General features: G+C 36.6%; 2 protein-coding genes across 2 annotated transcripts; both read right to left on the bottom strand.

Annotated features, from left to right (window-relative positions):
- Positions 1-7502: 7502 nt before the first annotated feature.
- LOC110110313 (egg cell-secreted protein 1.3-like) lies at positions 7503-7844 on the bottom strand. Its single transcript, XM_020841725.1, has one exon. It carries the CDS (start codon positions 7842-7844, stop codon positions 7503-7505), a length of 342 nt encoding a protein of 113 aa, XP_020697384.1.
- Positions 7845-11189: 3345 nt separating this feature from the next.
- On the bottom strand, positions 11190-11528 carry LOC110110314 (egg cell-secreted protein 1.2-like). The gene has a single exon (XM_020841726.1). The coding sequence runs from the start codon at positions 11526-11528 to the stop codon at positions 11190-11192; it is 339 nt and encodes a 112-aa protein (XP_020697385.1).
- Positions 11529-17872: the final 6344 nt, after the last annotated feature.

Here is a 17872-nt window from a genome sequence, read left to right as displayed (position 1 = left end):
AATGCTAGCGGTAAAATAACCTTCGGGTAGGCCGCCGGTTTTCTGTTTTTGCGTAAGGCTTTTTTTTTTTTTTCCGGTGGTCCAAACCGCCGGAAATTGACCTAAAATTGGCCCCTTCCTCATTTGTTTGCGTATCGTTTTCCTCGGTGGTAACCGGCGTTTGTAATGGCCGGTACGTACCTGTAATTAATCAGAGGTCGCCGGCGCTATGGCCACCGGAAATTACCAGCTGTGTTTGCCGCCGGAAAACCGCCGGAACAATTAACAGCCGAAAAATGACCGCCGCAATTTGTTTCCTAAGCGGCTTATAATAAACCGCTGGAAAAAACCGCCAGTAATTGACAATTTTCTTTTAGTATTTAGGTTAGCTACCTTATTGGTGGATATCAATGATGCATTGAAGTGCACATATTCTTCATCATTTTCATGGAATTACCTCTTAGATGGTTCCAATGCCTCCCATTGGGGTTAATAACATCCTTTGTCAAATTCAAGAAGTTGTTCCTTGTAAAATTTGCTAATGCTCAAAATCTGGTTAAGAATTCACAATTCTTATTTAAAAATGAGAAAGAAGACAGGGGAGACATCATACAAATTTATAATGAGATTGTCTAGGGAGATGTTGGATTCTAAAGCTCGCGATAGCTGTTTAATTTAATCATCCAACATGAACGTAGTTGTTATGTGCGTAGTTAACTGCTTAATTTAATCATCCAATGAATTCTTATAATTAATTCCAAGTATAGATTACAATAAGAATAGTTTCACTTGAAATCTGATTTGGTTCAAAGACAAAAGGTCCAAATGCATTTTCTTTATTAGCAAAAACTTAAAAGATCAAGACAGTTAATTGATCATTAGCTAATCATCTCTCTACGTACTCTCATACAAATAGCCATGAAAACAAAGCTAGCTAGTTAGAAATTAAACATCTTTAAGCCAACGCTGGTGGCGACGAAGGATTAGCAAATAAGCCACAAACGCTAGAAGTGACGTTAGACAATCCAGGTCCTATAAAAGGAGCGGTGAACACCGCAGGAAGACAGCTTTCTTCAATGTGCACGAAAGCGCTGCAACATTCCTGAGTGAGCCTTATGTGCAAGGTGAGGAAGGAAGGAATAAGCTTTACCACACAGTGTTCGACCTCGACGATGGCTTTCCAGCATTTTATAATGTCAGGGATGAGTTGGAATGAAGAGGCCGTTGGCACTGTCGTCCCAACTACGACGAGGAAGAGCATGGCATAAGCTACTGCTACTGATTTCGCCATTGTTGCTCGGTGTATGAGCTTGTTTGTAAGATGAGTTGTGAAAGGAGAGTTATATATAGTTTACAGGCGAGATTAGAAGCTGTAAGTTACATGTAAAGTGTTAATGGATTTAATGGACTTCTGAAGGTTTTAGTCGGTTTCATGTAAGGTATAGTAATTGGTCTGATAACTTAAGAGCATTAAATGCTGATAACTGTTCACAGTATGTTTATTTAGTCTGTTTTTGGGATCAGTTCTATTATGTCATGCATTTATATTATTATGTGGTCAATTCAGCAGATAACGTCTTTCAGATATATAAAGTTTATTAGAGATCTGAAACTAAAATGTTCTTATATATTATGAATATCAGATACTTAAAAAATAAAAGAGAAAATCAATTAATATTTAATACAGCAATAATATTTTATTTGATGGCTTCCATAGCATGAAAAACATTAATTTGTAATATTCAAGGAGCTCTAATTAGTCCTTGATTGGTCTTCAAGAGTAGGGGTGTAAACGAGTCGAGTCGTGCTTGAGCCAGAGGTTGTTCGAGTCGAGCTCGAGCCAGGGGTTGTTCGAGTCGAGCTTGACTCTCAGATACTGAGCTCGAGCTCGACTCGTTTCGCTGTCGAGCGGCTCGTCGAGCTCAAAATATCGTCACGTACTCCCGTTCACTGCCGTGCAGACGTCCGTCGTCGTCGCGTACTCGCAGTTTGTCTTCGCGTTCGATGTCAAGGTCGCATCCAATGATGATGTCATCCGTCATCACGTTGTTCGCTTTCAGGTTCGTCGTCGTTACGTTGTCACGTCGTCGCGTTCGGGTTCGTCGTCGTCGTCCCTCGTCATGTCGTAAGCGTCAGGCTGGCATCATTTAGAATTTCCGCCGTCAAGATCCGCGTCTGCTTCCGCCGCCAGCGTCCGCATAACAGGAAGCCTAGCTCGGGTTCGTCGTCGTCGTCCGCCGCAATAGCCACGACGTAAGCGTCCCGCCGGCGTCAACTACCATCAATGTTTTGAACGAAATTGTGTCGCCGTCGTCATTTAGAATTTCCGATTTCCCGCTCGCGAGCTCCGTCCATTTGGATTTCCTGCTCACGATTTCGATTTTCCCCCGCTAGCTCCGTAATCGAGCGGCTCGACGAGCCATCGAGTCGATCAAACGGCTATTCGAGCTCGAGCTCGATAAGCGATCGAGCTCGAAATTGTGTTCGAGCTCGACTCACGAGCTCGATAAGCTCGGCTCGTCGAGCCTATTATCGAGTCGAGCTCGAGCCGGCTTGACTCGGTTACACCCCTATTCAAGACCATTCAAGCTTTGGGATTCTTTTTTGCTATTTTTTGGGCTTTGACTTCTTGCCGGCCATTAGAGTATTTATATTTTGTGATTTAGTGAGGAATCATTTGCTGTATAAGTTTTATTTTCTTTTTGATTGTAGCTCTTGTAACATTCGTTGGCTGTTGATTCCACTTAAGAACTTCATAATTTTGATTTTGATGATATAAAACTCCGCCCATAAACGGGCTTTATTAAAAAAAAAAAAGAGAGTGTTATATATAGATCTCAAAATAAATTAAGCAATTTGAAATTTAAAATTTTAGTTTTTAAAACTATTTTTTTGTAATTAAACAGAAGTTAGAGAGCAAATATATATAATATATTTCCTTTTAAATCAAAATCTCAGATTCACTAAAAATTTAAAATAAAGACTTTTATTCTGATTTTAATCAATATAATGATTTTCACAATAAAATAAAAATTTGTACATTCCTAACTAATGTCTTGATTAAATCATCACATGAATCAAATAATTATAATTAAAGTTGATATATCCTCGAAAAATTATCTTGATCGAGCAAGAATCTTGAGGCAAAAATCAAGTTGGAGACTTCAAAAATTAATTATGGAATCATCTGAACTCCGATTTTAGCGAATTTATAGTCAAACTGAGCGTCTAAAAAAAACGAACCCAACGACACCAAATTCAACTCAATCCAAGCCCAAATGACTCGAAATCAAGGACCCGAAGCGCTATTGGAAGGTTCGAACCACAATTTGAATTACCAAATGGTTTCTGAAAATGATATGCTTATAGTCGAATCTAGCGGCTAGACAAGAAAAATCCAACGAGCCCAAGATCGTCGAATTCCAGTATCATTAAGACCTTCAAATGACTGATGAACGGTCCACGATCAAATGATTCAATATCGGCCGTCCATCCAATCACTTCCTATTTACCCTTGATCTCTCACCTATTTACAAGTCATGCCACTCCAAAATATCTATAAATCGACCCCTCATTTCTCATGAGAGGGGGAGGAGAGCCCAATCAAGAGAAAAAGCAGAAGAGAAGAAGGATTGGAGGGAAGAACTCCTCCTCGACCACTGCCGTCGGAATTCTGTCCAAGTCACGCTAGAATTCCGCTCGACCTCCAAGTGACGTCGGAGTTCTGCCCGAATACCATCTAACATTCATAATTCTCATCAACCTCCAATTGGCTTCAGACTTCTTGCCCGACGCCGGACCTCTGTTGGTCACCAAGTTTCTACCCAATGCCAGACTTCTGCCTATTGTCAGACTTTCATCAGACATTTATCTGATACTGGATTTCTCTCAATTGCTGGATGTCTACCTGATGCCATCCTTCTAACCTTCGTCGTCATACAACAGTCCTTCCAACCTCCGTCGCCCGCCGACTACGATCCTTCTGATTTACGCCGCCTGCCAACTACAGTCATTCCAACCTCCGTTGCCCGCCGACTACGGTCCTTCTGACTTATGTCGCCCGCCGACTACTGTCCTTTCGAGCTCCGTCGCCCGCCGACTAAAGTTCTTTCGACTTACCTCGCATACCGACTACAATCCTTCCGACCAAACAAACATATAAGTAGTGATTCTTTGTATTATTATCATATAATACATCAAGCTAAGGCCTTCCCCAAAGGAAGGGCCTCATTTGCAATCAACTACAATACTAGTGGATTCATTTAAACTGGGCTGGGCCCCATGGTTTTTTCCCCTTTTTCAGGGTTTTCCACCTAAAAAATCTTCGTGTCTCTAATGAATGACGCACCCTCTCTCTTATCTGATTGCGTGCCGGATTTTCATACAACATTAAGACGTTAAACTTTATATTTCTCTACCGTCGCGAATACTCCTGGACTCAACAAGAGTACATACAATTTATATTATAGGTGACTGCAGAAAGTAAATGAGCTAAGATTAATAAATATACATCAAGGAAAAAGTAGTTCAAATGGATGTATCTTTGTTCAACCATCAATTGGCCTACACTCACTTTCCGAGTCCTCATCTTAAAATTTCTCATCATTCCTAAGGTAGAGAAGCCTTCGTCTTTATGGAAAAATAGAGAAATCTATAACACATTTACTCAAAAGTAAGTAGCGCACTACTCATATATTAGCCTGATAGATAAACGTACAACGTTCACTTCAGGGCCTAAAATTACCTATAGCAAATAAATCTCTCAAGACCAAATATTCAAACATGAGGATCGTAATATTTGAAGGAAGAAGGTGACTTAATTAATGCTATCAATATAAGGAACTTTAGTATGATATAATAGGCAATCATTTTTGAGAGTGAATTAATATTTTATCCTCTTGCTGATAAAGAAATCAAAAGACTTTAAAAATTAAATAATCAAAGCTTCCACCATAATCAAACCTACCATGAATCCTACCATCATTTTTATAATTTTTATCAAACCCATAATATAAAGACCTAATATGACCCGTCACACAAGAAATGACCCAATAGATATAAGCTCCAAAGTACTATATAATTCAATAATTAGATAATTATAATGGTTCAAAATTGGGCGAATTATTGCGTCCTGTCATCGGATGTCCGGACATCCAATCCGGTGACGCCACGTCACTTAAATAAAGTGGGTCACGGTGTATTTTGCTGACGTGGTGACACCGGATTGGTGTCTGGACGAATCCGGACACCGGACGCAATAATCTGCCCCAAAATTGAAGTATAGAATAAAATTAAAGGCGTGTATGAATAAGTTCTTCTCAATAGATTGGTTTTTTTATTAAATGAATGATCTATTTTTATTACAAGTTTATTTTGTAGTTAGCTATTTTAGACATCAAATGGATGATTTGATTTTTAAATTAAAAAAAAAAAATTGAAATCCCTCAGATTTTCATAAAGTTAATCCTGCCTATTCTTAAATATATTGAATTAATGGTCAAAATTATAACAAAACTGTAAATCATGGTAGTTGGAGGTTCCAAATCCCAACATTATATGAACAATTATGCAATATATTTTTTAATATTATAAAATTTCATGGAAATAAATATAAAAACCTACATGTTTATTGACATAACATTATATGAACAATTACGCAATATATTTTTTAATATTATAAAATTTCATGGAAATAAATATATAAACCTACATATTTATTGACATGATGATTTTAGTTTGAATCAAATATCAAAATTTATTTAAAAATCAAGTTAATTTTGATTTGAATTGAGTTCAAATGAAAATAAAAACTGGAGAAGTAAGCATTTTAGCAGCACTTTGATTACAAGCAAGACTCGGCTAGGCGTGTAAATGAGTCGAGCCAAGTTTGAGTCACCTCTGGCTTGAGCTTGAACTTGATTAATTAATTGAGTTTAAGCTCGAGCTTCATTCTACGAGTTTGAGCTAACTAACAAGCCAGCTAGTTTATTATGAAAGATAGAAAATAATTTTATAAGATTTAAGTAATTATTATAATAAAATGATAAAAAGAATGAAAAATTATAAGAAAAATATTACATAATCACTCAATATATCAAGAAAGTGAGATATAATTTTTAAACATTTTTAAAAACTTCATACTTAAAATTCTGAATCCTAATATATTTTAAGTATATTTTATATTAATATTTTTTAAATGAACCAACTCACAATTTAACCAGTCAAAAGTCGGGATTAGCTAAAGCTTGACTTCTTCTTAGCTAACCAATATCGGCTCACGAGCTATTTATCGCGTCGAGCCTGAGGCCCCTCACAAATCGGCTTAACTCACTTACCCCTTCAATAGACTCACTCAAATAAAGATAAAATAAAGTAAGCTTGTAACTCCATTGATCAGTTGAGATAGTACCATTTGCACCAAATGACTACTCTTACATTCAAAGTTTTGAAAAGATGAAACGAAGTAAGACTCAAGCGTTTTCTTTATTAGCAAGAGGATAACATTAAACTTAAGAGATCAATACACTTAATTGATTTATGGCTAAACAAATAAGGCAAAAGCCACCATCACTGAACTCTCACAGCACATGTACTACACCTACTCTTAACATTTTCATGAAACCAAAGCTAGAAAAGAAAACTCTTGTTCAAGCCAGTGCTGGTGGCGACGATGGATTAGCGAATAAGCCGCAGACGGTAGAGGTGATGTTTGACAATCCAGGTCCTAACAAAGGGGCTGTGAAGACCGCAGGAAGACAGCTCTCTTCAATGTGCACGAAAGCGTTGCAGCATTCCTGAGTGAGCCTTATGTGTAAGGTGAGGAAGGAAGGAATAAGCTTTACCACACAGTGCTCGACCTCGACGATGGCTTTCCAGCATTTATTAATTAATCGAGTTTGAGCTCGAGCAATATTTTACTAGTTTGAGCTAACTAACGAGCCAGCTCGTTTATTATGAAAGATGAAAAATAATTATATATGATTTAAGTAATTATTATAATAAAATGATAAAATGAATGAAAATTTATAAGAAAAATATTAAATAATCACTCAATATATTAAGAAAGTGAGATATAATTTTTAAACATTTTTAACAACTTCATACTTAAAATCTTGAATCCTAATATATTTTAAGTATATTCTATATTAATATTGTAATTATTGTTCAAATGAGTCGGCTCACAAGTTAACGAGTCAATTTGATGCTAGCTAAAACTTGACTTGTTAGCTAATCAATATCGGCTGACGAGCCATTTATCGCATCGAGCTTGAGCTGGCTCATACCATTTGCACCAAAGTTTTGAAAAAGATGAAACGAAGTAAGACCCAAGCTGTGATTTAAAAGGCCAAATTACATTTTCTTTATTAGCAAGAGGATAACATTAAACTTAAGAGATCAATACACTTAATTGATTTATGGCTAAACAAATAAGGCAAAAGCCACCATCACTGAACTCTCACAGTACAATTACTACACCTACTCTTAACATTTTCATGAAACCAAAGCTAGAAAATTAAACTTGTTCAAGCCAGTGCTGGTGGCGACGATGGATTAGCGAATAAGCCGCAGACGGTAGAGGTGATGTTTGACAATCCAGGTCCTAACAAAGGGGCTGTGAAGACCGCAGGAAGACAGCTCTCTTCAATGTGCACGAAAGCGTTGCAGCATTCCTGAGTGAGCCTTATGTGTAAGGTGAGGAAGGAAGGAATAAGCTTTACCACACAGTGCTCGACCTCGACGATGGCTTTCCAGCATTTTATGAAGTCAGGGATGAGTTGGAATGATGAGGCTGTGGGCATGGCGGTGCCGACGATGACGAGGAAGAGGATGGCATAAGCTGCTGATGCTGCTGATTTGGCCGCCATTGTTGCTCTGTGTGTAAGCTTGTCGTGGGGCAAAGTATGTATGTGTTTTGTTGCTAGGGAAATGAGCTGCTAATGGAGATTTATAGATAGTTTGTAGGTGAGATTAGAATGTGCAAGTTACATGTAAACTTAATGAAACTTTAATGGAGTCTGAAGGTTTTAATCGGTTTCGCCAAAGCAGCAAAGCTATAGTAATTAGTCTGATAACTTCAGAGCATAAACGCCAATAACTGTTCACAATATCTTTATTCACTGTATTTTTTTGGATCAGTTTGGCGTTATTTATCTAATAGCTGTTGATCAAAATGTTGTTTTATTGAACAAAAGTTAGAGAGCAAAAGTATTTACTTTGCTTTCATTAAATTAAGGATTCGTTTGGGACAGCTTTTTCTTCTTGAAGTAATTTTTTAGTATAAAAATTAAAATTTTGTTTAAAAAAGTTGCTTTAAGAAACAGTAAAAATGCCGTCTCAAATGAAGCCTTTAGACTTCCGTTTTTTTTACTATTTATTAAAGCAACTTTTAAATACAACAATTAAATTTTTAATTACACTAAAAGCTGTTTTAAGAAACATTGAGAAAGTCGTCTCAAATGAAACCTAAATTAGGAGATATAGACTTTTATTGACTTGCATCAAATTGTAATATGTGATTAAGTAAATCAAATTAGGAAATGGTTCATATAATAGGTTAGATATAGTACATTTATATGATTAATTTATAATTCAAAATTATAAGTAATGCAAATTAGCTTCTTCAATTTAATTTGAAAAAAGGCACTTCATATTAGGGGGCGAATTAAAATTGGGTCACGAGTCGGGTTCGGGTCCGACCTAGAATTGTCTTGACAATAGTTGACCCAATCCAAATCTGGCCCATTTTAGCAAATGGGTAAAGTATTTCAACGCGGAACCGAACCGTGAGGGTTGTTGGGTTGACCCGACTCGACTCGCAGACACGTTCGTATTAAAAAACGATCACGTGCAAGTCTGCGACAACGACCGCAGTTTTGGCGAACTAGGACTGTGGGGATGCAGGCGGGTGAGGTGTAAGCGGCTTGGCAAGTTGGCGGGACGGCGAGTCTGTGACAGCTGTCAGGACGATATGTAGGCAATGAGACGTTGTCTGCACGACACGGTTAGGTCGACGCCGGCAGCAACTCGACATAGGTGTCACGGCCTACAATGACACTCGATGTCGTCACGTGACTCGCGTTAGACGCGGTCACTCGACGAGACGTTGTCAGCGGGGACGGGACGGCGGCAAGGTATGCCAGAGTGGACGTGACTTAGCTTTTATCTACACTAGTTTTACGAGTTAACCCAAGTTGAGTTTGGGTTTCGAGTCAACCCGAATCCAACCCGATTGTAAAATGGGTTTAACCGAGAATTTTTCGATCGGGTTCAAGTCGAATTTTTTGGTCGTGTCAAATATTGACACCCCTATTTTATATAGTAATATATGTATTATGTAGTACAATCCTAAGATAAAAAAAATAGTACAATCCTAAGATGAGTTTTCATTAATTATTTAATTATTTAAAAATTTTTATTTGCTTTTTTTTGGACTGTCGTTTGAAGCCGTATTAATTTAAATATTTTTGGAATACTTAAGTTGTAATGATATAATATGAAATGATGCATAAATTTAGCACCCAACAAATATGTCTTAAAAAACGACTTCTCCTAATTTTAATGAAAATTAATGAAAAATGGAAGCAAATCAATAAAATTAGACTAACTAATAATATGTGTAGACCATAGTTGTTCAGTATGACTTATTAGTTGAACATAGTTTTTGTTTTTTGTTTTTTGGCGCTTTACAAGATACAATAAGCTCTCAAATAAGTCTAGCAAGCTTATAAAATAAGAAGTAATGCTAATGGAAGAAAGCCATAAGTGAACATAGATATATAATATATATATCTTACAATAATTGAAGAATGTAATCTAGCTATAGTTATCATAGATTGAATCATATTTCCTTGAATTTTTTTTTAATGGTTTGTTATGGGTTTTATTTTTGGCCATTCTATGCAGTGTTGGTTTGCTGGTGGGGAGTTTTTGGGAACTGCTGGATAGCTTTTTTGGTGTGTTGGGATTTTTCTTTTTTTTGATGGGACTTGCGTTGTTGTGGAGTCTGCAGTTGTGAGGATTTGTTGGTGGTTTTTGTTTTCTGCAGGGTGGCTTCTCTATTCTGACCTCTCTTCCAAAGGTATCTTGGTTCGTCTCTGGATTTCTTTATGTTCTGACAGGTTGGGAGGCTGCTTTTATGATCAGAGTTTGGTTGGTCGTTTCCTATTTTGCTTCGTGATTTCTTTGCATGTGATTAGGTTGTTTTTGGGAGATTGTTTTGTTGTTGGCTTAGTGTTTTTTTTTGCTGTTGCTCCATATGGAATATCTGATGATGGATTTTTTTATTTCCATGTATGGTTTTCCTACTATTTTAATTCATTGATATTTTGTATATTTGATCTCATCCTTTGGTCCATACTTGATATATTCTCTCATATTGATCATTCAATTTGGCTATTTTGTGTTTGACTTCTTGCTGATCTTTTCTTTTGTTTCTATGTAAGTAGTAAGAGATCTTAGACTCTTTAAATTTTATTTTATTTTTTCTTATAGCTATTTAAGCATTTACTAAGTTTTCGATCTGTTTTAAGGACCTTATAGCCCCTTTTATATCACATAAGCTCATTGTTAGTTTTATCAACCCAAAAAAAAAAACTCCCACTCTAAAAAATTCCTTCTTGGAGCGTAAAGCACACAATTGTAAAATAGAAGTAATAGGATTCTTTCGATTTATGTCCTTGAATTTCCTTCACTTTCAGCCTTATGAATGCCTATTTTGATTTTATTTGATTATGGTATATTCTATCCTTAGAATAGTTGGTTTTTTTTGGCTATTTCATGTTGAACATAGCTCTTTTTTGATAGCTACTCATGTAGCTACACTTCTCTCCTCATCTGATGTAATCCCTTTTCTTTTGTAGTTCCTTTTTGAATCAATTGATTAGACTAAGCCCTCAAAATTTTCCAAAAAAAAAGACAAAAAGGCAAATTGCATTTTCTTTATTAGCAGTGGAATAACATAAAAACTAAGAGATCAAGACGCTCAGGCTTCTGTCTCTGTTTGGGACGGCTTTTTTACTATTTTTAATACAGCTTTTTAGTAAATTTTGTCCTAAAAAGTTGTTTTTAGAATCAGAAAAAAACTGTCCCAAAAGAAGCCTTAGTTAATTTTTAGCTAAACAACAAGCCAAAAGCCCCCACCATCACTCTTCTTACACGAATACTCCTAACTCTTAACATTCCATGCAAACAAAGCTAGCTAGAAAACTTCTTCAAGCCACCGTTGGTGGCGACGGGGGATCAGCCAATATGCCACAAATGGTGGAGGTGATGTTGGACAACCCAGGCCCCAACAATGGCGCTGTGAAGACGATAGGAAGGCAGCTCTCTTCAATGTGCACGAAAGCCTTGCAGCAATCCTGCGTAAGCCTTATGTGCAAGGTGAGGAAAGAAGGAATAAGCTTTACCGCACAGTGTTCGACCTCGACGACAGCTTTCCAGCATTTTATAATGTCAGGGATGAGTTGGAATGAAGAGGCTGTAGGCATTGTCGTGCCGACGGTGACAAGAAAGAGGATGGCATAAGCTGCTGCTGCTACTGATTTCGCCATTGTTGCAGTACTTGGAAGGTAAAGTGTGTGTGTGTTTTGTTGTTTGGAGAGATGAGTTTGGATGGGGATTTATATATAGTTTGCAAGTGAGATTAGAATGTGTAATTAAGTTATATGCTGAGTTAATGGATTTAATTGATTTTTGAAGGTTTTAATCGGTTTCACCTAAGCTGTATGTAGTAATTAGCGTAACTTAAGAGCACTAAATGATGATAACTGTTCACAGGATCTTTATTGGGATCACTTTCGCGTTGTTTATTGAAGAGTAGTTTTTTTTTTTCTTTTGAAAACTCCAATCAAACGAGGATACTCGTAGCAATACACAATATATTGAATAGTACCTATTTTTTTTAACCAAAAACAAAATTATATTGAACCAAAAAGGAAGTACAAAAGGTAAAGAGCAAAAATAAAAAAAACAATAGAAAATACAAAGAGAAATCAATGTGAGGGCTCAGTAATTGGAACTACTATTTGGTCCGGTGAACGTACGCTCCTCTACGTTCGGCCATCAATATTTTAGCGACACGTAGCATGAAGAAAAGTCGCCGACCCGACCCGCTGTTTTTTGGGTTCTAGCGCGTGTGTTTTTTTAAATCCTTGAAATTGTTCCAGAAATTGGCCGAGATTCTCAGCTTCCCCGAAGGCACGCACGGGCCATCCAATTTAACAAAGAAAGCGCTCCCATCGATCCAACCAAATAAGAAAGCATCACCAAAGGTTGCCATCAGCTATGACGATGAGAAAACGAGCCCCAGCCACATCATAGCCCAATAATCCCACGACCCACAAAATCGACCAAAACTCCAAAATACCAGCCAGAGAAAGCAATAGGGGAACAAGCACTGGAATAAAAGGACTATCTACCTCTCTTGCCTCTCCCACGAAACCTCTTACGAGAGGCGATAGAGACAACAAGCCTTTCACGAACCAATTTAAAATCATGACCGGGATCAGAACCTCAACAATACTCCGAAGAAGAATCAGAATCGGATTCAAGTTCAGATATACAATGCAGCCAATCAAGATGAGTCCTCACATACATCCCGAAATTATCTCCCACATGATACACCAACGCTTGGGGCTCGATCAAGTTCACTAGCATATCGACAAAAGAGTTAGAAATAACCACCGTTCATTTCCCAACACAATATGTTTTATATTGAATAGTACATATTGTGTGCTATAGTACATATTATGTACTAGCTGTATATTATAGTACACAGTGTGTATTAGTCAATACATAACTAATACAAACCAATACATAGTTAATACACAGCTAATACACACTATGTATTAGCCATGAGTCCTCATTAGATTGGAGCCTGGATGTATCTCTACGTCCATACTCTGCATGTAATAATTTTTGCCATTTGGGATAATTTTCTTACTTTTTTCTAAAATAACTTTTTACTCGAAAAATTTATAATTCAAAAAAATTTGTACGAGAAAATTATTTCAAAAATCAGCTAGAAAGCTGACCAACCCAGGCCGAAGTTGTGCATAGCCGCTGCCAGGATCTTTACTAATGTTATGCTTATTATTATGTGGTCAAGCAGACATGTTAAATAGTTACAAGTTCTTGCCATCTATCTCTATAAGCTTTCTAGCAATAAATTTCTTTTATAAGATAAAATTATAAATTTAAACTATCATAAAAAAATTTAATCAACCCCAATATTTTAATAATAAATAATAAACTTGAAGATAATTCTACCACTAGAAAAGCTTCTCTTAATGAAAAAAAAAAAGAAAAAAAGTTTTGATCCAAATTAATTGCTCCTTTTAAGCTTTGTCTTGATATCAAATTTGATGATGATGTGAAACTTTATGATAAATTGGTAGCTAAAAGATTAGTTTAAGATCTATTTGTGTGAAATAGAGTTTATATATGGTGGAATAGTAAATTCTTTAGAGGGCTATGATGATCGGAGAACTAACACCAGCTTTATTTTCAGCTTCTATGAGTTGATTTTATCATTATAGGAAAACCCGTCATTACCGGCGGACTAAATCCGCCAGAACACATGGTTAATACGACGGAAATATAAGTTTCCGGCGCATGTTTCGGCGAAAATGCATACGCCGGTTTCGGTCGCGTCGATAATTTTTTTCCGACGAATGAAATGCGCTAGAAAACATTCCGGCGCACTTACCGACGCATTACCGGCGAAAAACATCGGATTGGTGCCGACGACTTCCAACCGATAAATTCCGGCGTCATATGCGCCGGTAAGTTTCTGTCGTATTTTCCGTCGGTAAATTCAGCTTCTATGAGTTGATTTTATATATTTGGCTATTTAAGAAAGTTGTGAAGGGCTTAATAAAGGCTAAATGAAGTAAATGGATGTTAAGGGTTAATTAAGGGCTTAATTAGTTTTAATTTAAATTATTTTTGTGGAGTTTAATAAGGATTAAGGGCTTAGGAAGAGGTGGAGAACAACCTAGATTTGGTAATCATGCATCTAGTCTTGATCGATTGCTTTGAGAAAAGATTTGAGGTGATGTTAATGGCTTTGGATGATGATGGCTAGTCTTTGGAGTTGCCTATTTTTTAGAGGAAGATTCTAGAAAGGTTTAGAAGAAGATTTTAGAAGATTAATATTAAACACATACGATAACTAAACGTTTTTAGCAAAATGTGAAAATTAATTTTAAATTGATTATCACTTGCAAAATACATGAACACTATCAATTAAAGCATACAAACAAATCTGTTAAAAAAAACTCCAAGCTTGTTATAACTCAATAATATGATCATTTAAGGCTAACTAGAATACTTGATTAAGACTCAATAATAAATTTATTTATTAATTTTAATATGTACTTGATTGATGATTTATTTAGATATTTATAAAATTTAATAAATATCATTTTGAAAAAAATTGATGTGCTTAATACACATTAAATAAAAATCCTAAGCCCCTAAAACATTTAGTAAAGATTTATTTTGATCATTCATAGACTTGACATGGTTCATCCAATTGAAGCATACCTTGTTATATCTTGACAATATTACTGGCATACATTAGAAAAATTATTATGTGTGGACAGTGGATGCTGTTCGGAGATGAATTAGGATGCATCACGTTACTTTTTTGGTGTGTATCAGGTTACGTGGCACATTTTGATTTGCCTCCGAACAATCTGATGTCCTCACATAATAATTTCTCCATATATAGAATAGACAAACAATGAGAACGAAAGTAATGGGGCCGATTTAAGCTTCGTTTGAGATAGTTTTTAATTATTTAACTTCTTAGATCACAACTAGAGTTCTATTTACCTACTATTTTTTGCTACTTCATAAAAAAAAATTGTAGAAAGTTGCTTTTCTGCCCATATTTCTTAATGCGTGATCATTGTAAAGCAGTTGTTCGACTTTTTAGAAGGAACATATTTATAATATGCATAATAGTTTTCTAAAAAGTTAATTTCTCTATAACCGCTTCACAATCATCTTTATAAAATGCTTTAGCTGTCCCAAAAAGATCACAAATATGTTCGTAAATATTAATTATGGCGATAAACTTGGTAATTTGGTAGTATGCAATACCGAGATCTTTTCAGACTACTGTGAACAAGTGTGAGGTTGGGACCGATGGATTGCAAACATGAACTCGTTGATGGGATTTAACAAAATGAGGAAGAGTGTCATTTTTCTAATATTTTGAAAATGTTGAGATGTATGTAGTTAAATAATAAAGTTTAGAGGTTAAAAATATAACTAATACTATTTTGAGTGTTACCTAGCAAAACACAAAGTGTCAAAGCCTGCAATTCTCAATGATTGACATTTTTTTTTTGGATAAAACTCACGAAGGGGCTATGCGTTAACAACAATAAAACGAATACAAGCCCTATCAAGGACAAAAGCTAAACATACAATAAAAAAAATAAAAAAGAGGAAACAACAAGCAGTGGAAAAGGTAAAAGTCAACTGTGCTCAGCCATTGGCAAGAAGCTTTTTACCGCCGCCTAGAAGCTAGGCAATGACCATCAAGAGGAGGAAGCAAGCAATTGCCCACACAGATGAAATGGCCAAAGCATAATCGAACATCTCAAAAAGACCACCAAACAGAGCAAGAAAAAGCAGCACCAATGAATGCCAACAAACCACAACGTCTAGGTGATGATTGAAAAACCTCTATATCATTGTCCGATCCTCAATCTGTGAAGGGCAAACCAACAAACTCCCCAAAACAATCCATCCAATAAAATCGAGAGCAGCACCCACACTAATCAACGAAAGAAATCAACCCCCCCCCCCCCAACCATTTTCCAAAAGCACAAGCATATTCCAATAGCAGAAAAAAGCTAATCCAAAAAAAAAAAAAATTCTTTTTGGATTTCAGTTTTTTATGCTTACCCACTCTTTTTTTTAAAAAATTAACGTGAGCAATTTGAAGAATATTTATATCAAAATTATCCTGAGACTCCAATTCTTTCTCATTCATTCCTCCTCACAAGCAGAGAAAATGCCATCATCAAACCAGTCATCATTCAACACCTCCTTATCCCTTGATTTACAAGTAAGTTGAGCTAACAAAGCATCACTCGAAATAACTTATATAGGCCATGGTTGATATTAAGGGTGTCAATACTTGACCTGACCGAAACTTGACCCTAACCAAACTCAGAAAATTTCGAGTTCAGGTCAACCCGTTTGCCAAACGGGTTGGGTTTGAGTTCAAGACACTGACCCGATTTTGAGTGTTCAAAGACACGAGGGTCATGTCGGGTACCCACACGGGTCCGATTTGTGTCTAGCTTTAGGACCCGTTTAACAAACCAGCTCGGGTTCGGTTCAGCTGACTTAGACTCGGATCAATTCTAATTCTACTCGAACCTAGCCCGAATACCCATTTTAACAACCCTAGTCAATATACATATCTCAAAAACTTACTCTTACTAACTTTTTCAAATTGCAGCTTGACATCATAATTTCATTTTAGAAACATTATTTTATTTCTACTCTCTCACAATCTCCTATTGTTTGGCCATTATTAGGCCTAGAGTCTAAAGTGATCATGTTCTAGCCTTCCTGAACTTGTTCGAGTCAAAATAATCATGCGGTCTATTTGGGACATCGTTCTTCTTCTTTTTTTTTTCAACCACAACCACAATTTTGTTCGATTACTATTTTTTCATTGTTTTCTAGAAATTTTTGTATTAAAAAGTTATTTAACAATTTAAAAAAAAAATATTTTTCCTGCGATATCTTTATAATCATATTTATAAAAAAGTACACTTATTCCAAACAGATTTATAATAATAAAAAAAATATATTAACACAAAATAGAATTTACTAATTGTTGCGGACTAGAAAATACGCGGCGATAGAGATTTAATTCTGCGTCTTAACGTTGTACGTATAACTAGCTCACACACAGAGAACTCAAGATTTTTTACGTGGAAAACCCTTAAAAAGGGAAAAACCACGAGGTCTAGCCCAGTTGAAAATGATTCCACTAGACTTTGAGTTGGTTACAAAGGACTGAATCACCTCCAAGGGTGATCAGGTTACAATCAGTTACTTAAGTAAAACGTCAGAGTATTTTTAAAATAAATTTTTATTTTTTTGAACTATAAAATTTTATAATAAAAAAATATTTTAGAACTAGAAGCCTTTATGAGGTCGTCAAAAGCAGATAATTTGAAAAAATAATAGTAAAATAAAAAATAAAATAAAATAAAAAAACTTTTTTTTTTCATCTATAAGTAAAAAACCAATTCTCTCCGAGCCACCATCCTTCAAACCGAATCTCTATTGTTCTTTGAACGAGGCTTCAAGGCTCACCTTCTAAAATAAATTCTCTCTCTTCTCCTCCCTTCCTTCACCCTTCATGGGCTCTTTCCTCTCATCCGCCGCCTCCGTGAATGACTACTCGGTTCGTAAGTCTAAGATCATGGTCATCGCCGCCGACGGCTCCCTCCATGTACACACTGCCCGAATTGCCGCCGCCGTCGCCGTGGCGGGCGCAAATGGCGCGATTTGCGATGCGGAGAAGATTGTTTTCGATGCTTTTCCACCCGTGATGTCGCCTGAAGCCGAGCTTGAGGTAGGAAAGCTCTACTTAATTTTGGAGGCGGCGGACGTTGGGAGGCGGGTGACGGGTGCTGACATGGTGGCGATGGCCATGAAGGCGAGCATGGCGCTGAGAAAGGGGGAGCAGAAGCGGGGGAGGGGGATTCGGCGGACGAGGGTGATGCCGGCGGTCGGCTTTGGTGGTGGTGAGATTGCCTGCGGCGACGGGATGGTGGAGAAGAAGAAGAGCTACTTGAAGAACAGAGGTGGCAGATTGAAGAGAATGTTGAGTACGGTTCATGAAGCTGATGAGGAA

Source organism: Dendrobium catenatum, unplaced genomic scaffold (genome assembly GCF_001605985.2).
Source record: "Dendrobium catenatum unplaced genomic scaffold, ASM160598v2 fragScaff_scaffold_636, whole genome shotgun sequence".
NCBI lineage: Eukaryota > Viridiplantae > Streptophyta > Magnoliopsida > Asparagales > Orchidaceae > Dendrobium > Dendrobium catenatum.
Note: the sequence above shows the minus strand (reverse complement) of the source record. Positions and strands in the feature narration are given on the sequence as shown.